The sequence below is a fragment of the Petromyzon marinus genome (assembly GCF_048934315.1).
Source record: "Petromyzon marinus isolate PM22_M1 ecotype Great Lakes invasive population chromosome 77 unlocalized genomic scaffold, UKy_Petmar_22M1.pri1.0 chr77_unloc.2, whole genome shotgun sequence".
Classification (NCBI taxonomy): Eukaryota; Metazoa; Chordata; class Hyperoartia; order Petromyzontiformes; family Petromyzontidae; genus Petromyzon; species Petromyzon marinus.
The window spans coordinates 953986-974876 of NW_027422622.1; the positions used below are offsets into that span (position 1 = coordinate 953986).

At 49.4% G+C, this 20891-nt stretch overlaps 1 protein-coding gene across 3 annotated transcripts in view; it reads left to right on the plus strand.

Moving 5' to 3' along the window:
- SRRD (SRR1 domain containing) overlaps positions 1-16073 on the plus strand; it is an 84414-nt gene extending 68341 nt beyond the window's left edge. For all 3 annotated transcript variants that reach the window (XM_076058603.1, XM_076058601.1, XM_076058602.1), the window contains 2 exons: positions 10074-10119; positions 14998-16073. In XM_076058603.1, coding sequence (XP_075914718.1) covers positions 10074-10119; positions 14998-15312 — 361 coding nt within the window. In that variant the 3' untranslated portion in view covers positions 15313-16073. The remainder of the gene's footprint in view (positions 1-10073; positions 10120-14997) is intronic.
- Positions 16074-20891: the final 4818 nt, after the last annotated feature.

Sequence of the window (20891 nt, forward strand, 5' to 3'; positions counted from 1 at the left end):
GTGAGTCTCTGTGTGTCTCTGTGTGTGTCTGTGAGTTTCTGTGGGTCTCTGTGTGTGTCTGTGAGTCTCTGTGAGTCTCTGTGAGTCTCTGTGGGTCTCTGTGGGTCTCTGTGAGTCTCCGTGAGTCTCTGTGTGTGTCTGTGAGTCTCTGTGGGTCTCTGTGAGTCTCTGTGAGTCTCTGTGTGTGTCTCTGTGAGTCTCTGTGGGTCTCTGTGGGTCTCTGTGGGTCTCTGTGAGTCTCCGTGAGTCTCTGTGTGTGTCTGTGAGTCTCTGTGGGTCTCTGTGGGTCTCTGTGGGTCTCTGTGTGTCTGTGTGTCTCTCAGTGTGTCTCTGTGAGTCTCTGTGAGTCTCTGTGTGGATCTCTGTGTGTGTCTGTGAGTCTCTGTGGGTCTCTGTGAGTCTCTGTGTGTCTCTGTGAGTCTCTGTGAGTCTCTGTGTGTCTCTGTGAGTTTCTGTGTGTCTGTGAGTCTCCGTGTGTCTCTGTGTGTGTCTCTGTGGGTCTCTGAGTCTCTGTGTGTCTCTGTGTGGATCTCTGTGTGTCTGTGAGTCTCTGTGAGTTTCTGTGAGTCTCTGTGGGTCTCTGTGAGTCTCTGTGTGTCTCTGTGTGGATCTCTGTGTGTCTGTGAGTCTCTGCGAGTTTCTGTGAGTCTCTGCGGGTCTTTGTGAGTCTCCGTGTGTCTCTGTGTGGATCTCTGTGTGTCTGTGAGTCTCTGTGAGTCTCTGTGTGTGTCTGTGTGTGTCTGTGAGTCTCTGTGGGTCTCTGTGAGTCTCTGTGTGTGTCTGTGAGTCTCTGTGTGTGTCTGTGAGTCTCTATGAGTCTGTGAGTCTCCGTGTGTCTCTGTGAGTCTCTGTGTGTGTCTGTGGGTCTCTGTGAGTCTCTGTGTGTCTCTGTGAGTCTCTGTGTGTCTCTGTGAGTCTTTGTGTGTCTCCGTGAGTCTCTGTGTGTGTCTGTGAGTTTCTGTGAGTCTCTGTGTGTATCTGTGAGTCTCTGTGAGTTTCTGTGTGTCTCTGTGAGTTTCTGTGAGTTTCTGTTGGTCTCTGCGGGTCTCTGTGAGTTTCTGTGTGTCTGTGAGTCTCTGTGGGTCTCTGTGTGTGTCTCTGTGAGTCTCTGTGTGTCTCTGTGTGTCTGTGAGTCTCTGTGGGTCTATGTGTGTCTCTGTGTGTCTCTGTGAGTTTCTGTGAGTCTCTGTGAGTCTCTGTAAGTCTTTGTGAGTTTCTGTGTGTGTCTGTGAGTCTCTGTGTGTGTCTGTGAGTCTTTGTGGGTCTCTGTGTGTCTCTGTGGGTGTCTGTGAGTCTACGTGAGTCTCTGTGTGTCTCTGTGTGTCTCTCTGAGTCTCTGTGTGTCTCTGTGAGTCTCTGTGAGTCTCTGTGTGTGTCTCTGTGGGTCTCTGTGTGTGTTTGTGTGTCTCTCTGTGTGTCTCTGTGAGTCTCTGTGTGTCTGTGTGTCTCTCAGTGTGTCTCTGTGAGTCTCTGTGAGTCTCTGAGTCTCTGTGTGTCTCTGTGTGGATCTCTGTGTGTCTGTGAGTCTCTGTGAGTTTCTGTGAGTCTCTGTGGGTCTCTGTGAGTCTCTGTATGTCTCTGTGTGGATCTCTGTGTGTCTGTGAGTCTCTGTGAGTTTCTGTGAGTCTCTGCGGGTCTCTGTGAGTCTCCGTGTGTCTCTGTGTGGATCTCTGTGTGTCTGTGAGTCTCTGTGAGTCTCTGTGTGTCTCTGTGTGTGTCTGTGTGTCTCTCTGTGTGTCTCTGTGAGTCTCTGTGTGTCTCTGTGGGTCTCTGTGAGTCTCTGTGAGTCTCCGTGAGTCTCCGTGTGTCTCTGTGGGTCTCTGTGAGTCTCTGTGTGTCTCTGTGTGGATCTCTGTGTGTCTGTGAGTCTCTGTGAGTCTCTGTGTGTCTCTCTGTGTGTCTCTGTGTGTCTCTGTGAGTCTCTGTGTGTCTCTGCGTGTCTCTGTGAGTGTCTGTGTGTGTCTTTGAGTCTCTGTGAGTCTCTGTGTGTCTCTGTGAGTCTCTGTGAGTCTCTGTGTGTCTGTGTGTCTCTCTGTGTGTTTTTGTGAGTCTCTGTGTGTCTCTGTGAGTCTCTATGCGTCTCTGTGAGTTTCTGTGAGTCTCCGTGTGTCTCTGTGAGTCTCTGTGTGTCTCTGTGTGTATCTGTGAGTCTCTGTGAGTCTCTGTGGGTCTCTGTGAGTCTCTGTGAGTCTCTGTGAGTTTCTGTGAGTCTCTGTGTGTCTCTGTGAGTCTCTGTGTGTCTCTGTGAGTCTCTGTGTGTCTCTGTGTGTGTCTCTGTGTGTCTCTGTGAGTCTCTGTGAGTCTCTGTGAGTTTCTGTGAGTTTCTGTGTGTGTCTGTGAGTCTCTGTGGGTCTCTGTGTGTCTCTGTGGGTGTCTGTGAGTCTACGTGAGTCTCTGTGTGTCTCTGTGTGTCTCTCTGAGTCTCTGTGTGTCTCTGTGAGTCTCTGTGAGTCTCTCTGAGTCTCTGTGTGTCTCTGTGTGTGTCTGTGTGTCTCTGTGAGTCTCTGTGTGTCTCTGTGTGTCTCTGTGAGTCTCTGTGTGTCTCTGTGTGTGTCTGTGTGTCTCTGTGAGTCTCTGTGAGTTTCTGTGTGTGTCTGTGAGTCTCTGTGGGTCTCTGTGTGTCTCTGTGTGTCTCTCTGAGTCTCTGTGTGTCTCTGTGAGTCTCTGTAAGTCTCTCTGAGTCTCTGTGTGTCTCTGTGTGTGTCTGTGTGTCTCTGTGAGTCTCTGTGTGTCTCTGTGTGTCTCTGTGAGTCTCTGTGTGTCTCTGTGTGTGTCTGTGTGTCTCTGTGAGTCTCTGTGAGTTTCTGTGTGTGTCTGTGAGTCTCTGTCTGTCTCTCTGTGTGTCTCTGTGGGTCTCTGTGTCTCTGTGGGTCTCTGTGTGTGTCTGTGTGTCTCTGTGGGTCTCTGTGGGTCTCTGTGTGGATCTCTGTGTGTGTCTGTGAGTCTCTGTGAGTCTCTGTGTGGATCTCTGTGTCTCTGTGAGTCTCTGTGAGTCTCTGTGAGTCTCTGTGGGTCTCTGTGGGTCTCTGTGAGTCTCCGTGAGTCTCTGTGAGTCTCTGTGGGTCTCTGTGAGTCTCTGTGTGTGTCTGTGGGTCTCTGTGAGTCTCTGTGTGGATCTCTGTGTCTCTGTGAGTCTCTGGGTCTCTGTGAGTCTCTGTGAGTCTCTGTGGGTCTCTGTGAGTCTCTGTGTGGATCTCTGTGTGTCCGTGAGTCTCTGTGGGTCTCTGTGAGTCTCTGTGTGGATCTCTGTGTGTCTCTGTGTGTCTCTGTGAGTTTCTGTGTGTCTGTGAGTCTCTGTGTGTATCTGTGTGTGTCTCTGTGGGTGTCTCTGAGTCTACGTGAGTCTCTGTGTGTCTCTGTGTGTCTCTCTGAGTCTCTGTGTGTCTCTGTGAGTCTCTGTGAGTCTCTGTGAGTCTCTGTGTGTCTCTGTGTGTCTCTCTGAGTCTCTGTGAGTCTCTGTGGGTCTCTGTGAGTCTCTGTGTGGATCTCTGTGTGTCTGTGAGTCTCTGTGAGTCTCTGTGTGTGTCTGTGTGTCTCTGTGAGTCTCTGTGGGTCTCTGTGAGTCTCTGTGTGTGTCTGTGAGTCTCTGTGTGTCTCTGTGGGTCTCTGTGAGTCTCTGTGTATCTCTGTGTGTCTCTGTGGGTCTCTGTGAGTCTCTGTGTGGATCTCTGTGTGTCTGTGAGTCTATGTGAGTCTCTGTGGGTCTCTGTGTGGATCTCTGTGTGTGTCTGTGAGTCTCTGTGAGTCTCTGTGTGGATCTCTGTGTCTCTGTGAGTCTCTGTGGGTCTCTGTGAGTCTCTGTGAGTCTCTGTGGGTCTCTGTGGGTCTCTGTGAGTCTCCGTGAGTCTCTGTGAGTCTCTGTGGGTCTCTGTGAGTCTCTGTGTGTGTCTGTGGGTCTCTGTGAGTCTCTGTGTGGATCTCTGTGTCTCTGTGAGTCTCTGTGGGTCTCTGTGAGTCTCTGTGAGTCTCTGTGGGTCTCTGTGAGTCTCTGTGTGGATCTCTGTGTGTCCGTGAGTCTCTGTGAGTTTCTGTGAGTCTCCGTGAGTCTCTGTGTGTCTCTGTGTGTCTCTGTGAGTTTCTGTGTGTCTGTGAGTCTCTGTGTGTATCTGTGTGTGTCTCTGTGGGTGTCTCTGAGTCTACGTGAGTCTCTGTGTGTCTCTGTGTCTCTCTGAGTCTCTGTGTGTCTCTGTGAGTCTCTGTGAGTCTCTGTGAGTCTCTGTGTGTATCTGTGTGTCTCTCTGAGTCTCTGTGAGTCTCTGTGGGTCTCTGTGAGTCTCTGTGTGGATCTCTGTGTGTCTGTGAGTCTCTGTGAGTCTCTGTGTGTGTCTGTGTGTCTCTGTGAGTCTCTGTGGGTCTCTGTGAGTCTCTGTGTGTGTCTGTGAGTCTCTGTGTGTCTCTGTGGGTCTCTGTGTGTCTCTGTGGGTCTCTGTGAGTCTCTGTGTGGATCTCTGTGTGTCTGTGAGTCTATGTGAGTCTCTATGGGTCTCTGTGAGTCTCTGTGTGTGTCTGTGTGTGTCTGTGAGTCTCTGTGGGTCTCTGTGACTCTCTGTGTGTGTCTGTGAATCTCTGTGAGTCTCTGTGTGTCTCTGTGTGTGTCTGTGAGTTTCTGTGGGTCTCTGTGTGTGTCTGTGAGTCTCTGTGAGTCTCTGTGAGTCTCTGTGGGTCTCTGTGGGTCTCTGTGAGTCTCCGTGAGTCTCTGTGTGTGTCTGTGAGTCTCTGTGGGTCTCTGTGAGTCTCTGTGAGTCTCTGTGTGTGTCTCTGTGAGTCTCTGTGGGTCTCTGTGGGTCTCTGTGGGTCTCTGTGAGTCTCCGTGAGTCTCTGTGTGTGTCTGTGAGTCTCTGTGGGTCTCTGTGGGTCTCTGTGGGTCTCTGTGTGTCTGTGTGTCTCTCAGTGTGTCTCTGTGAGTCTCTGTGAGTCTCTGTGTGGATCTCTGTGTGTGTCTGTGAGTCTCTGTGGGTCTCTGTGAGTCTCTGTGTGTCTCTGTGAGTTTCTGTGTGTCTGTGAGTCTCCGTGTGTCTCTGTGTGTGTCTCTGTGGGTCTCTGAGTCTCTGTGTGTCTCTGTGTGGATCTCTGTGTGTCTGTGAGTCTCTGTGAGTTTCTGTGAGTCTCTGTGGGTCTCTGTGAGTCTCTGTGTGTCTCTGTGTGGATCTCTGTGTGTCTGTGAGTCTCTGCGAGTTTCTGTGAGTCTCTGCGGGTCTTTGTGAGTCTCCGTGTGTCTCTGTGTGGATCTCTGTGTGTCTGTGAGTCTCTGTGAGTCTCTGTGTGTGTCTGTGTGTGTCTGTGAGTCTCTGTGGGTCTCTGTGAGTCTCTGTGTGTGTCTGTGAGTCTCTGTGTGTGTCTGTGAGTCTCTATGAGTCTGTGAGTCTCCGTGTGTCTCTGTGAGTCTCTGTGTGTGTCTGTGGGTCTCTGTGAGTCTCTGTGTGTCTCTGTGAGTCTCTGTGTGTCTCTGTGAGTCTTTGTGTGTCTCCGTGAGTCTCTGTGTGTGTCTGTGAGTTTCTGTGAGTCTCTGTGTGTATCTGTGAGTCTCTGTGAGTTTCTGTGTGTCTCTGTGAGTTTCTGTGAGTTTCTGTTGGTCTCTGCGGGTCTCTGTGAGTTTCTGTGTGTCTGTGAGTCTCTGTGGGTCTCTGTGTGTGTCTCTGTGAGTCTCTGTGTGTCTCTGTGTGTCTGTGAGTCTCTGTGGGTCTATGTGTGTCTCTGTGTGTCTCTGTGAGTTTCTGTGAGTCTCTGTGAGTCTCTGTAAGTCTTTGTGAGTTTCTGTGTGTGTCTGTGAGTCTCTGTGTGTGTCTATGAGTCTTTGTGGGTCTCTGTGTGTCTCTGTGGGTGTCTGTGAGTCTACGTGAGTCTCTGTGTGTCTCTGTGTGTCTCTCTGAGTCTCTGTGTGTCTCTGTGAGTCTCTGTGAGTCTCTGTGTGTGTCTCTGTGGGTCTCTGTGTGTGTTTGTGTGTCTCTCTGTGTGTCTCTGTGAGTCTCTGTGTGTCTGTGTGTCTCTCAGTGTGTCTCTGTGAGTCTCTGTGAGTCTCTGAGTCTCTGTGTGTCTCTGTGTGGATCTCTGTGTGTCTGTGAGTCTCTGTGAGTTTCTGTGAGTCTCTGTGGGTCTCTGTGAGTCTCTGTATGTCTCTGTGTGGATCTCTGTGTGTCTGTGAGTCTCTGTGAGTTTCTGTGAGTCTCTGCGGGTCTCTGTGAGTCTCCGTGTGTCTCTGTGTGGATCTCTGTGTGTCTGTGAGTCTCTGTGAGTCTCTGTGTGTCTCTGTGTGTGTCTGTGTGTCTCTCTGTGTGTCTCTGTGAGTCTCTGTGTGTCTCTGTGGGTCTCTGTGAGTCTCTGTGAGTCTCCGTGAGTCTCCGTGTGTCTCTGTGGGTCTCTGTGAGTCTCTGTGTGTCTCTGTGTGGATCTCTGTGTGTCTGTGAGTCTCTGTGAGTCTCTGTGTGTCTCTCTGTGTGTCTCTGTGTGTCTCTGTGAGTCTCTGTGTGTCTCTGCGTGTCTCTGTGAGTGTCTGTGTGTGTCTTTGAGTCTCTGTGAGTCTCTGTGTGTCTCTGTGAGTCTATGTGAGTCTCTGTGTGTCTGTGTGTCTCTCTGTGTGTTTTTGTGAGTCTCTGTGTGTCTCTGTGAGTCTCTATGCGTCTCTGTGAGTTTCTGTGAGTCTCCGTGTGTCTCTGTGAGTCTCTGTGTGTCTCTGTGTGTATCTGTGAGTCTCTGTGAGTCTCTGTGGGTCTCTGTGAGTCTCTGTGAGTCTCTGTGAGTTTCTGTGAGTCTCTGTGTGTCTCTGTGAGTCTCTGTGTGTCTCTGTGAGTCTCTGTGTGTCTCTGTGTGTGTCTCTGTGTGTCTCTGTGAGTCTCTGTGAGTCTCTGTGAGTTTCTGTGAGTTTCTGTGTGTGTCTGTGAGTCTCTGTGGGTCTCTGTGTGTCTCTGTGGGTGTCTGTGAGTCTACGTGAGTCTCTGTGTGTCTCTGTGTGTCTCTCTGAGTCTCTGTGTGTCTCTGTGAGTCTCTGTGAGTCTCTCTGAGTCTCTGTGTGTCTCTGTGTGTGTCTGTGTGTCTCTGTGAGTCTCTGTGTGTCTCTGTGTGTCTCTGTGAGTCTCTGTGTGTCTCTGTGTGTGTCTGTGTGTCTCTGTGAGTCTCTGTGAGTTTCTGTGTGTGTCTGTGAGTCTCTGTGGGTCTCTGTGTGTCTCTGTGTGTCTCTCTGAGTCTCTGTGTGTCTCTGTGAGTCTCTGTAAGTCTCTCTGAGTCTCTGTGTGTCTCTGTGTGTGTCTGTGTGTCTCTGTGAGTCTCTGTGTGTCTCTGTGTGTCTCTGTGAGTCTCTGTGTGTCTCTGTGTGTGTCTGTGTGTCTCTGTGAGTCTCTGTGAGTTTCTGTGTGTGTCTGTGAGTCTCTGTCTGTCTCTCTGTGTGTCTCTGTGGGTCTCTGTGTCTCTGTGGGTCTCTGTGTGTCTCTGTGAGTTTCTGTGTGTGTCTCTGTGAGTCTCTGTGTGTGTCTCTGTGAGTCTCTGTGTGTGTCTCTGTGAGTCTCTGAGTCTCTGTGTGTCTCTGTGTCTCTGTGAGTCTCTGTGTGTCTCTGTGTGGATCTCTGTGTGTCTGTGAGTCTCTGTGAGTTTCTGTGAGTCTCTGTGGGTCTCTGTGAGTCTCTGTGTGTCTCTGTGTGGATCTCTGTGTGTCTGTGAGTCTCTGTGAGTTTCTGTGAGTCTCTGCGGGTCTCTGTGAGTCTCCGTGTGTCTCTGTGTGGATCTCTGTGTGTCTGTGAGTCTCTGTGAGTCTCTGTGTGTCTCTGTGTGTGTCTGTGTGTCTCTCTGTGTGTCTCTGTGAGTCTCTGTGTGTCTCTGTGGGTCTCTGTGAGTCTCTGTGAGTCTCCGTGAGTCTCCGTGTGTCTCTGTGGGTCTCTGTGAGTCTCTGTGTGTCTCTGTGTGGATCTCTGTGTGTCTGTGAGTCTCTGTGAGTCTCTGTGTGTCTCTCTGTGTGTCTCTGTGTGTCTCTGTGAGTCTCTGTGTGTCTCTGCGTGTCTCTGTGAGTGTCTGTGTGTGTCTTTGAGTCTCTGTGAGTCTCTGTGTGTCTCTGTGAGTCTCTGTGAGTCTCTGTGTATCTGTGTGTCTCTCTGTGTGTTTTTGTGAGTCTCTGTGTGTCTCTGTGAGTCTCTATGCGTCTCTGTGAGTTTCTGTGAGTCTCCGTGTGTCTCTGTGAGTCTCTGTGTGTCTCTGTGTGTATCTGTGAGTCTCTGTGAGTCTCTGTGGGTCTCTGTGAGTCTCTGTGAGTCTCTGTGAGTTTCTGTGAGTCTCTGTGTGTCTCTGTGAGTCTCTGTGTGTCTCTGTGAGTCTCTGTGTGTCTCTGTGTGTGTCTCTGTGTGTCTCTGTGAGTCTCTGTGAGTCTCTGTGAGTTTCTGTGAGTTTCTGTGTGTGTCTGTGAGTCTCTGTGGGTCTCTGTGTGTCTCTGTGGGTGTCTGTGAGTCTACGTGAGTCTCTGTGTGTCTCTGTGTGTCTCTCTGAGTCTCTGTGTGTCTCTGTGAGTCTCTGTGAGCCTCTCTGAGTCTCTGTGTGTCTCTGTGTGTGTCTGTGTGTCTCTGTGAGTCTCTGTGTGTCTCTGTGTGTCTCTGTGAGTCTCTGTGTGTCTCTGTGTGTGTCTGTGTGTCTCTGTGAGTCTCTGTGAGTTTCTGTGTGTGTCTGTGAGTCTCTGTGGGTCTCTGTGTGTCTCTGTGTGTCTCTCTGAGTCTCTGTGTGTCTCTGTGAGTCTCTGTAAGTCTCTCTGAGTCTCTGTGTGTCTCTGTGTGTGTCTGTGTGTCTCTGTGAGTCTCTGTGTGTCTCTGTGTGTCTCTGTGAGTCTCTGTGTGTCTCTGTGTGTGTCTGTGTGTCTCTGTGAGTCTCTGTGAGTTTCTGTGTGTGTCTGTGAGTCTCTGTCTGTCTCTCTGTGTGTCTCTGTGGGTCTCTGTGTCTCTGTGGGTCTCTGTGTGTCTCTGTGAGTTTCTGTGAGTGTCTCTGTGAGTCTCTGTGTGTGTCTCTGTGAGTCTCTGTGTGTGTCTCTGTGAGTCTCTGAGTCTCTGTGTGTCTCTGTGTCTCTGTGAGTCTCTGTGAGTCTCTGTGAGTTTCTGTGTGTGTCTGTGAGTCTCTGTGAGTCTCTGTGTGTCTCTGTGTGAGTCTCTGTGAGTCTCTGTGTGTGTCTCTGTGGGTCTCTGTGTGTGTCTGTGTGTCTCTCTGTGTGTCTCTGTGAGTCTCTGTGAGTCTCTGAGTCTCTGTGTGTCTCTGTGTGGATCTCTGTGTGTCTGTGAGTCTCTGTGAGTCTCTGTGTGTCTCTGTGAGTCTCTGTGTGTCTCTGTGAGTCTCTGTGAGTCTCTGTGTGTCTCTGTGAGTTTCTGTGTGTCTCCGTGTGTCTCTGTGTGTGTCTCTGTGGGTCTCTGAGTCTCTGTGTGTCTCTGTGTGGATCTCTGTGTGTCTGTGAGTCTCTGTGAGTTTCTGTGAGTCTCTGTGGGTCTCTGTGAGTCTCTGTGTGTCTCTGTGTGGATCTCTGTGTGTCTGTGAGTCTCTGTGAGTTTCTGTGAGTCTCTGCGGGTCTCTGTGAGTCCCCGTGTGTCTCTGTGTGGATCTCTGTGTGTCTGTGAGTCTCTGTGAGTCTCTGTGTGTCTCTGTGTGTGTCTGTGTGTCTCTCTGTGTGTCTCTGTGAGTCTCTGTGTGTCTCTGTGGGTCTCTGTGAGTTTCTGTGAGTCTCTGCGTGTCTCCGTGAGTCTCTGTGAGTCTCCGTGAGTCTCCGTGTGTCTCTGTGGGTCTCTGTGAGTCTCTGTGTGTCTCTGTGAGTCTCAGTGTGTCTCTGTGAGTCTCCATGAGTCTCTGTGAGTCTCTGTGTGTCTCTGTGAGTCTCTGGGTGTGTCTTTGAGTCTCTGTGAGTCTCTGTTTATCTCCATGTTTCTATGATGGCGGTGATAATGGTGGTGGTAGTGGTGGTGATTGTGATGATGATGATGATGGTGGTGGGTGTGATGGTAAAGGTGGTAATGATAATAATGGTGATGATGATGATGTTGATGATAATGTTGATGATGATGTTGATGATGTTGATGATGGTGATGTTGATGGTGATGATGATGGCGATGATGTATTTACAGTCTTCCATCCAGAATTCTAGACCGAGACTACAGACTCATCCATAAGGTGAGTTATGACATCATCACCACCACTACGACAGACTCCAACACCATCACAGCCACCATCACCACCATCACCACCATCACTACAGCCACCATCACCACCATCACTACAGCCACCATCACCACCATTACCACCACCACCAACACCACCACCACCACCATCATCACCACAGCCACCATCACCACCACCACCATCATCACCACTGCCACCATCACCACCATCACTATCACCATCATCACCACCACCACCATCATCACTACAGCCACCATCATCACTACAGCCACCATCACCATCACCACCACCATCACCACAGCCACCATCACCACCATCACTACTATCACCATCATCACCACCACAGCCACCATCACCACCATCACTACTATCACCATCACCACCACAGCCACCATCACCACCACTATCACCATCATCACCACCACAGCCACCATCACCACGACCACCACCATCATCACCACAGCCACTATCACCACCACCACCACTATCACCATCATCACCACCACCACCACAGCCACCATCACCACCACAGCCACCACCACCATCACCACCACAGCCACCAACACCACCATCACTACTATCACCATCATCACCACCACAGCCACCAGCACCATCACCATCATCACCACCACAGCCACCATCAGCACCACCATCACCACCACAGCCACCATCACCACCACCACCACTATCACCGTCATCACCACCACAGCCACCATCACCACCACCACCATCATCACCACAGCCACCAGCACCATCACCACCATCACCACCATCATCACCACAGCCACCATCACCACCATCACCACCACCATCACCACCACAGCCACCATCACCACCATCACCACCATCACCACCACCATCACCACCACAGCCACCATCACCACCATCACCACCACATTCACGTTTCACCTCTACTCGGGGCAGCAGACTGCCAAACAACAGGGTCTGGCTCTTCTTCTGAACAAAATAATGAAGGGGGCGTGGGAGCGTGGCGGTGAGGTGTGGGAAGCTGTAAGCCCCAGGCTACTTTGGGCTCGCCTTCCCATCAACCAGAGGCGAGGAGTGGTGGTCGTGGTTACTTATGCCCCCACCGAAGACGGACATCCGTGGAGGGATACAGGCAAAGCCGATGAGTCAGATGCCTTCTATGACCTCCTGTCACAGGTGCTGGCGAAAGTGGCCCCTCGGGATAGAGTCATCTTGTTGGGTGACTTCAATGCCCGAGTTGGTCATGATGCTGGCACCTGGTCTGGAGTGATTGGAAGGCATGGGCCAGATCAGCTCAATAACAACGGTAGGAGGCTGCTAGATGTTTGTGCAGCCCATGGGCTTGTAATTACCAACACGCTGTTCCGGCATCGGCGCATCCACACAACATCATGGATGCATGCCGGGTCCAAGCAAGAACATCTGCTGGACTACATAGTGACGGACCAGCGGATGCGAGCCCATGTCCTTGACACCAGGACCTACCGTGGAGCTGATCTGCCCTCTGACCATCGACTAGTCATCTGTAAGATGCGCCTGCCATTCTTCCACTCCGGTGGTGGGTGTACACCCAGGACCCCATTCCAACCTAAAGTGGCCTGGTCTCAGTTATCTGATGAAAGTTGCAAGCGAGAATTTCATCATCGCTTGCGGCTGGGATTGGCATCGTCCCCGACTCCTCCTGATGTCGAGGGTAAATGGGCGAGGTTTAGGACTGTGACTCATGCAGCTGCAATGGCTGCTTTGGGTACGCGGTCCAGACCTCCCCAGAGACCCTGGCTGACAGAGGATGTGTTCAGGATGGTTGAGAAAAAGCGACAGGCCCACTGTCATCGGCTACAGAATCCCACGTCAGAGAATGAGGAGGCTTACCGCAGCCTTCGCTCGGAGGTTCGGAGAGCCGTGAGGCGCTGCAAGGATGGGTGGTTGTCGCGGGTTGCTGAGGAGATGGAGTCTGCCTCAGTGGCCCGTGATCACAAATCTCTATTTAACTCCCTCAAAAAAGTAACCTGCAGCACCACACCTATTACCATTAATAGGGGAAAAAACGGTGATCCTATCTCCGACCCCCAGGAACAGGTTTGCAGATTTGCTGAGCATTTCTGTGAGGTCCTGGGGGAGGGGAAATCCCTCAGCCAGGAAAACATTGTGGGACAAAGTGGGGATGACCCTGCTGAGGCTGCAGTGCCTCAAATATTGTAAGAAGTCACCCCCTGTGAGTGGCTGGCTGAGGTGCCATCTGTTGAGGAAGTACTGATGGCGATCCGGAATCTGAGACCAGGAAAGGCAGCAGGCAGAGATGATCGCCCAAGTGAAATGCTGAGGGAGGGTGGCGTTTGTGCACAGACTGCCCTATATGACATAACATCATAACAACTGGACCACAGTCTGGACCACTGGACGGGTTCCGCAGGATTGGAAGGATGCCCTGGTGGTCCCCCTCTTTAAGAAGGGGGACCGCACAGACTGTAACAACTACAGGGGCATCTCACTCCTCAGTGTGCCGGGAAAGGTCCTGGCAAGGATTATTCAACATCGCCTTGCCAGGCACGCTGAGGAGAGGCTTGCAGAGCTCCAATCCGGTTTCAGGAAAGGGCGGTCCTGCACAGATGCCATATTTTCTGTCCGTCTGCTACAGCAGAGATGTAGGGAATTGGGAATTCCAGCAAGACCTACATCTCTGCTTTATTGACCTGGTCAAGGCCTATGATACCATCAGTAGGCCTGAGCTATGGGTTGTTCTTCGTGCTTTTGGAGTACCTGACCCTCTGCTCACGATCATTAAGGACCTTCATGATGGTGAGCGGGCCCGGGTAATACTACGTGGCCGGGAGTCAGAGCCATTCCCTGAACACCTTGGGGTGCGACAGGGATATCCTCTGGCTCCCACATTATTTAACATCTATTTTGACCACATAGTTCGTGAAGCCTTCAATAGCTGTACCGTGGGAATCTCCATATGGTACACATACCCGGATGCGGTCAAGGGATGGCTCCCTATTGCTCAACCACGTTATGTATGCCCATGATTTTGTAATAACTGCTCATTCAGAGGAGGAGTTGGAGACGCTGCTGCTGAGACTGGAGCGTGACACTAAGAGATGGGGCCTTACCATCAGCCCCACCAAAACTAAGCACCTGCCTGGGTATGTTGTACCATCGGACACTCCACCCCCACAACTCCCAATCGGTGATGGGGCAGTTGTGGAGAGAGTGGAGAGATTCCCTTACCTGGACAGTGTGCTTATGACCGGCTCCAGTTTAACAGCAGAGGTCTCACTCCGAATCAGTCAAGCGGCAATATCTTTTCATCGTTTGCGTAACGCTGTGTGGAAGCTACCTGGTCTGTCGCTCCGAACTAAGCTTCAGGTCTTCTCGGCCACGGTCATTCCCTCCCTTCTCTACGCTTGCGAAACGTGGACCCCCCTAATGGAACATCTTCGCCGGTTCGAAACATTTAGGCTGGCCTGCCTACAATCCATCCTGGGTTTAACCAGGCTGGATTGTGTGAGGAGCTCACAAATCCTTGAAAGATCTGGGCAAGGTCCCATCGGTGAGCTCCTCCAGCAGGCAAGGCTGCGATGGCTGGGTCATGTAGCCCGCATGCCCAGCCACCGCATGCCCTGCCGCCACATGCCGAAACAGCTTTTGTTCGGCCGGATCGAGGGGGCTAAACGGGCTTGTCACGGGCTAGAGAAGAGATGGAGTGATGTGGTACAGGAGGACGTGGAGCTGAGTGGACTTGCCGATGACCGGTACCAGCGGTGTCAAGATCGGCCTCTGTGGAGGAGGCTCGTGAAGGATGCTACTGGGCAGTTGGAGGTAGTCGCCATCCAACAACAACGGAGGGCGGAGGAGCGACGCTCACAACAACGAGCGGAGCGCCGGATGGCTAAAGCACAGCAGGTTGGCACAGTAGGGGGCACAGGTGGTGCATCAGCCAGTCATCTCAGTCATCTTAGCCCGCGGGCGTTCGACACTTCACGTGGCCTCAAGGTGCACATGGCCTGGCACAAGCATCGTGGTGACGTCACCGCCACTTAGTGGCGAATGGCGGTTGTTGTTGTGTGTGTGTGTGTGTCTATGTGTAGTCCGGCAAAACAACCCCCTACCTCCTCGCGGTGCCGGACGGGCAACTCTGTCGTGGACAGTGCTGTGGGGAGAAGGCCAATTCCGATTGGCCGTCTCCCCTTATGGCGTCTGTGACCACCACAGTGACCAAACGGGGGCTCTGGACGGGTGGCTAAAGCACAGCGGGTTGGCACAGTAGGGGGCACAGGTGGTGCATCAGCCAGTAGTCATCTCAGTCATCTCAGTCAGTCGACCCGTGGCACCTGCTGGGTCTGCCCCGTGACCTCCTGCCAGCGGGCGTTCGACACTTCGCGTGGCCTCAGGGTGCACATAGCCTGGCACAAGCGTCGTGGTGACGTCACCGCCACTTAGTGGCGAATGGCGGTTATTGTTGTGTGTGTGTGTGTACGTGTGTCTGTGTGTGTGTGAGTGAAAGTGTGTGTGTGAGAGTGAAAGTGTGTATGTGAGTGTGTGTGTACGTGTGTACGTTTGTGTGTATATGAGAGAGTGAAAGTGTGTGTGTGTGTGTGTACGTGTGTGTGTGTGAGTGAAGGTGTGTGTGTGTGTGTGTACGTGTGTGAGTGTGAGTGAAGGTGTGTGTGAGTGTGAGTGTGTATGTGAGTGTGTGTGTGTACGTGTGTATGTGTGTGTGAGTGAAGGTGTGTATGTGAGTGTGTGTGTGGTGCATCAGCCAGTAGTCATCTCAGTCATCTCAGTCAGTCGACCCGTGGCACCTGCTGGGTCTGCCCAGTGACCTCCTCCGACACTTCACGTGGTGGCCTCAAGGTGTCTTTGTGCGTCTGTGTGGAGGCTTCCGCTGTGGTGGAGGAGATTCCGTTGCCATCGCTGCCTCCGCGTCTCTGCGACGTCTTCAACGACACGGCCATCCACCGCTTCCCAGCTCACCGGATCTCACCACGCCGGCTTGCGCCTCACCACACCGGCGGAGGCGGTGGTGGTGGTGGTGGTGGTGGTGGTGATGGTGGTGGTGGTGGTGGTGATGGTGGTGATGGTGGTGAGCTGTCAGGGTTTTGGGACGCCGGCTCTGAGCCCAGCTACTCGCTGATGCCGGACTTGGAGATCATCGTCAATGCGGGCGGGAGAGCAGACGAGGTGGTGGAGTAGGAGGAGGTGGAGGTGGTGGAGTAGGAGGAGGTGGAGTAGGAGGAGGAGGTAGAGTAAGAAGAGGTGGAGTAGGAGGTGGTGGAGTAGGAGGAGGTGGAGTAGGAGGTGGAGTAGGAGGAGGTGGAGGTGGTGGAGTAGAAGGAGGAGTAGGAGGTGGAGTAGGAGGTGGAGGAGGAGGTGGAGTAGAAGGAGGAGTAGGTGGAGGAGGAGGAGGTGGTGGAGTAGAAGGAGGAGTAGGAGGTGGAGTAGAAGGTGGAGTATGAGGAGTAGGAGGAGGTAGAGTAAGAGGAGGTGGAGGTAGTGGAGTAGGAGGTGGAGGAGGAGGTGGTGGAGTAGAAGGAGGAGGAGGTGGTGGAGTAGGAGGTGGAGATGAGGTGGTGGTGTTGGTGGTGGAGTAGGAGGTGAAGGTGGAGGTGGAGGGAGGTGGTGTTGGTGTTGGTGGTGGTGGAGGTGGACGACGTGGTGGTGTTGGTGGTGGTGGAGGTGGACGAGGTGGTGGTGTTGGTGGTGGTGGTGGAGGTGGACGAGGTGGTGGTGGTGGAGGTTGGAGTAGGAGGAGGTGTTGATGTTGGTGGTGGACGAGGTGATGTTGGTGGTGGAGTAGTAGTAGGTGGTGTTGGTGGTGGACGAGGTGGAGGAGGTGTTGGTGGTGGAGGTGGTGGAGGTGTTGGTGGAGGTGGAGGAGCAGGAGGTGGAGTATCTCAACTGATTTCCTGGACTCACCCCAGGTCGGCCTGACAATAAACGTCCACGACCTCGCACCGCCGTTTTCCGCGTGGATTTGTCTGCGTCTCTCTCATCATCATCATCACGGTGACTGAGATGTTAACTACCTCGCCAGGTCTACAGGAGGTCTGTGTCTCATCATCATCATCACGGTGACTATGAGATGTTGACTACCTCGCCAGGTCCACAGGAGGTCTGTGTCTCTCTCATCATCATCATCACGGTGACTATGAGATGTTAACTACCTCGCCTGGTCTACAGGAGGTCTGTGTCTCTCATCATCATCACGGTGACTATGAGATGTTAACTACCTCGCCTGGTACACAGGAGGTCTGTGTCTCTCTCATCATCATCATCACGGTGGCTATGAGATGTTGACTACCTCGCCTGGTCTACAGGAGGTCTGTCTCTCTCACATCATCATCATCATCACGGTGACTATGAGATGTTAACTACCTCGCTAGGTATACAGGAGGTCTGTGTCTCTCATCATCATCACGGTGACTATGAGATGTTAACTACCTCGCCAGGTCTACAGGAGGTCTGTGTCTCTCTCATCATCATCACGGTGGCTATGAGATATTAACTACCTCGCCTGGTATACAGGAGGTCTGTGTCTCTCATCATCATCACGGTGACTATGAGATGTTAACTACCTCGCTAGGTATACAGGAGGTCTGTGTCTCTCATCATCATCACGGTGGCTATGAGATGTTAACTACCTCGCCTGGTATACAGGAGGTCTGTGTCTCTCTCATCATCATCATCACGGTGACTATGAGATGTTAACTACCTCGCCTGGTCTACAGGAGGTCTGTGTCTCTCATCATCATCACGGTGGCTATGAGATGTTGACTACCTCGCCTGGTCTACAGGAGGTCTGTGTCTCTCATCATCATCACGGTGGCTATGAGATGTTGACTACCTCGCCTGGTATACAGGAGGTCTGTGTCTCATCACGGTGGCTATGATATGTTGACTACCTCGCCTGGTATACAGGAGGTCTGTGTCTCTCATCATCATCACGGTGGTTAGGAGATGTTGACTACCTCGCCTGGACTACAAGAGGTCTGTGTCTCTCATCATCACGGTAGCTATGAGATGTTGACTACCTCGCCTGGTCTACAGGAGGTCTGTGTCTCATCATCACCACGGTGGCTATGAGATGTTGACTACCTCGCCTGGTGTACAGGAGGTCTGTGTCTCTCTCTCATCATCATCATCATCACAGTGGCTATGAGATGTTGACTACCTCGCCTGGTCTACAGGAGGTCTGTGTCTCTCATCACAGTGGCTATGAGATGTTGACTACCTCGCCTGGTATACAGGAGGTCTGTGTCTCTCTACCTCGCCTGGTACGCCTCCAGCAAAGATCAGGTTAGGCAATGATAAGCGGTTGAAAGGCATGGTGTAGTGCAGTGTATAGTGTATAATAATGTAGTGTATAGTGTATAATAATGTAGTGTATAATAATATAGTGTGTAATAATGTAGTGTATAGTGTATAATAATGTAGTGTATATTGTATAATAATATAGTGTATAATAATGTAGTGTATAGTGTATAATAATGTAGTGTATAGTGTATAATAGTGTAGTGTATAGTTTATAATAATGTAGTGTATAGTGTGTATTGTAGTGTATAGTGTATAATAATGTAGTGTATAATAATGTAGTGTATAGTGTATAATAGTGTAGTGTATAGTGTATAATAGTGTAGTGTATAGTGTATACTAGTGTAGTGTATAGTGTATAATAATGTAGTGTATAATAGTGTAGTGTATAGTGTATACTAGTGTAGTGTATAGTGTATAATAATGTAGTGTATAGTGTATAATAATGTAGTGTATAATAATGTAGTGTATAGTAATGTAGTGTATAGTGTATAATAGTGTAGTGTATAGTGTATAATAGTGTAGTGTATAGTGTATAGTAATGTAGTGTATAATAATGTAGTGTATAGTGTATAGTAATGTAGTGTATAGTGTATAATAGTGTAGTGTATAGTGTATAATAGTGTAGTGTATAATAATGTAGTGTATAATAATGTAGTGTATAGTGTATAATAGTGTAGTGTATAGTGTATAATAGTGTAGTGTATAGTGTATAATAGTGTAGTGTATAGTGTATAATAATGTAGTGTATAGTGTATAATAATGTAGTGTATAGTGTATAATAATGTAGTGTATAATAATGTAGTGTATAGTGTATAATAGTGTAGTGTATAGTGTATACTAATGTAGTGTATAGTGTATAATAATGTAGTGTATAATAGTGTAGTGTATAATAATGTAGTGTATAGTGTATAATAATGTAGTGTATAGTGTATAATAATGTAGTGTATAATAATGTAGTGTATAGTGTATAATAATGCAGTGTATAGTGTATAATAATGTAGTTATTAGTGTATAATAATGTAGTGTATAGTGTATAATAGTGTAGTGTATAGTGTATAATAGTGTAGTGTATAGTGTATACTAATGTAGTGTATAGTGTATAATAATGTAGTGTATAATAATGTAGTGTATAGTGCATAATAATGTAGTGTATAGTGTATAATAATGTAGTGTATAGTGTATAATAGTGTAGTTTATGGTAGTGTAGTGTATAGTGTATAATAATGTAGTGTATAGTGTATAATAATGTAGTTTATGGTAGTGCAGTGTATAATAGTGTAGTTTATGGTAGTGCAGTGTATAGTGGTCTAGTGTATAGTTGTGTATAGTAGTCGAGTGTAGACTCCAATGTTAAAGTCTCTACCCATAGACTCCAATGTTAAAGTCTCTACCCATAGACTCTGATGTTAAAGTCTCTACGCATAGACTCCAATGTTAAAGTCTCCCATAGACTCCAATGGTAAAGTCTCCCATATACTCCAATGTTAAAGTCTCCCATAGACTCCAATGTTAAAGTCTCTACCCATAGACTCCAATGTTAAAGTCTCCCATAGACTCCAATATTAAAGTCTCCCATAGACCCAATGTTAAAGTCTCTACCCATAGACCCCAATGTTAAAGTCTCTACCCATAGACCCCAATGTTAAAGTCTCCCATAGACTCCAATGTTAAAGTCTCCCATAGACTCCAATGTTAAAGTCTCCCATAGACTCCAATGTTAAAGTCTCCCATAGACTCCGATGTTAAAGTCTCCCATAGACCCCAATGTTAAAGTCTCTACCCATAGACCCCAATGTTAAAGTCTCCCATAGACTCCAATGTTAAAGTCTCCCATAGACTTCAATGTTAAAGTCTCCCATAGACTCCAATGTTAAAGTCTCTACCCATAGACCCCAATGTTAAAGTCTCTACCCATAGACCCCAATGTTAAAGTCTCTACCCATAGACCCCAATGTTAAAGTCTCTACCCATAGACCCCAATGTTAAAGTATCTACCCCTAGACCCCAATGTTAAAGTCTCTACCCATAGACCCCAATGTTAAAGTCTCTACCCCTAGACTCCAATGTTAAAGTCTCTACCCATAGACTCCAATGTTAAAGTCCCCCCATAGACTCCAATGTTGAAGTATCTACCCCTGGACCCCAATGTTAAAGTCTCTACCCATAGACTCCAATGTTAAAGTCTCTACCCATAGGCTCCAATGTTAAAGTCTCTACCCACAGACCCCAATGTTAAAGTCTCTACCCATAGACTCCAATATTAAAGTCTCTACCCATAGGCTCCATTGTTAAAGTCTCTACCAATAGACCCCAATGTTAAAGTCTCTACCCATAGACTCCAATGTTAAAGTCTCTACCCATAGGCTCCAATGTTAAAGTCTCTACCCATAGACCCCAATGTTAGAGTCTCTACCCCTAGTCTCCAATGTTAAAGTCTCTCCCCATAGACTCCAATGTTAAAGTATCTACCCCTAGACCCCAATGTTAAAGTCTCTACCCATAGACTCCAATGTTAAAGTCTCTACTCATAGACTCCAATGTTAAAGTGTCTACCCCTAGACCCCAATGTTAAAGTCTCTACCCATAGACCCCAATGTTAAAGTCTCTACCCACAGACCCCAATGTTAAAGTCTCTACCCATAGACCCCTATGTTAAAGTCTCTACCCATAGACTCCAATGTTAAAGTGTCTACCCCTAGACCCCAATATTAAAGTCTCTACCCATAGACTCCAATGTTAAAGTCTCTACCCATAGACTCCAATGTTAAAGTCTCTACCCATAGACCCCAATGTTAAAGTCTCTACCCATAGACCCCAATGTTAAAGTCTCTACCCATAGACCCAATGTTAAAGTCTCTACCCATAGACCCCAATGTTAAAGTCTCTACCCATAGACCCCTATGTTAAAGTCTCTACCCATAGACCCCAATGTTAAAGTCTCTACCCATAGACCCCAATGTTAAAGTCTCTACCCATAGACTCCAATGTTAAAGTCTCTACCCATAGACCCCAATGTTAAAGTCTCTACCCAACGACTCCAATGTTAAAGTCTCTACCCATAGACTCCAATGTTAAAGTCTCTACCCATAGACTCCAATGTTAAAGTCTACCTTAGACTCCAATGTTAAAGTCTCTACCCATAGACTCCAATGTTAAAGTCTCCCATAGACTCCAATGTTAAAGTCTCTACCCATAGACTCCAATGTTAAAGTCTACCTTAGACTCCAATGTTAAAGTCTCTACCCATAGACTCCGATGTTAAAGTCTCTACCCATAGACTCCAATGTTAAAGTCTCTACCCATAGACTCCAATGTTAAAGTCTCTACCCATAGACTCCAATGTTAAAGTCTCTACCCATAGGCTCCAATGTTAAAGTCTCCCATATACTCCAATGTTAAAGTCTACCTTAGACTCCAATGTTAAAGTCTCCCATAGACTCCAATGTTAAAGTCTACCC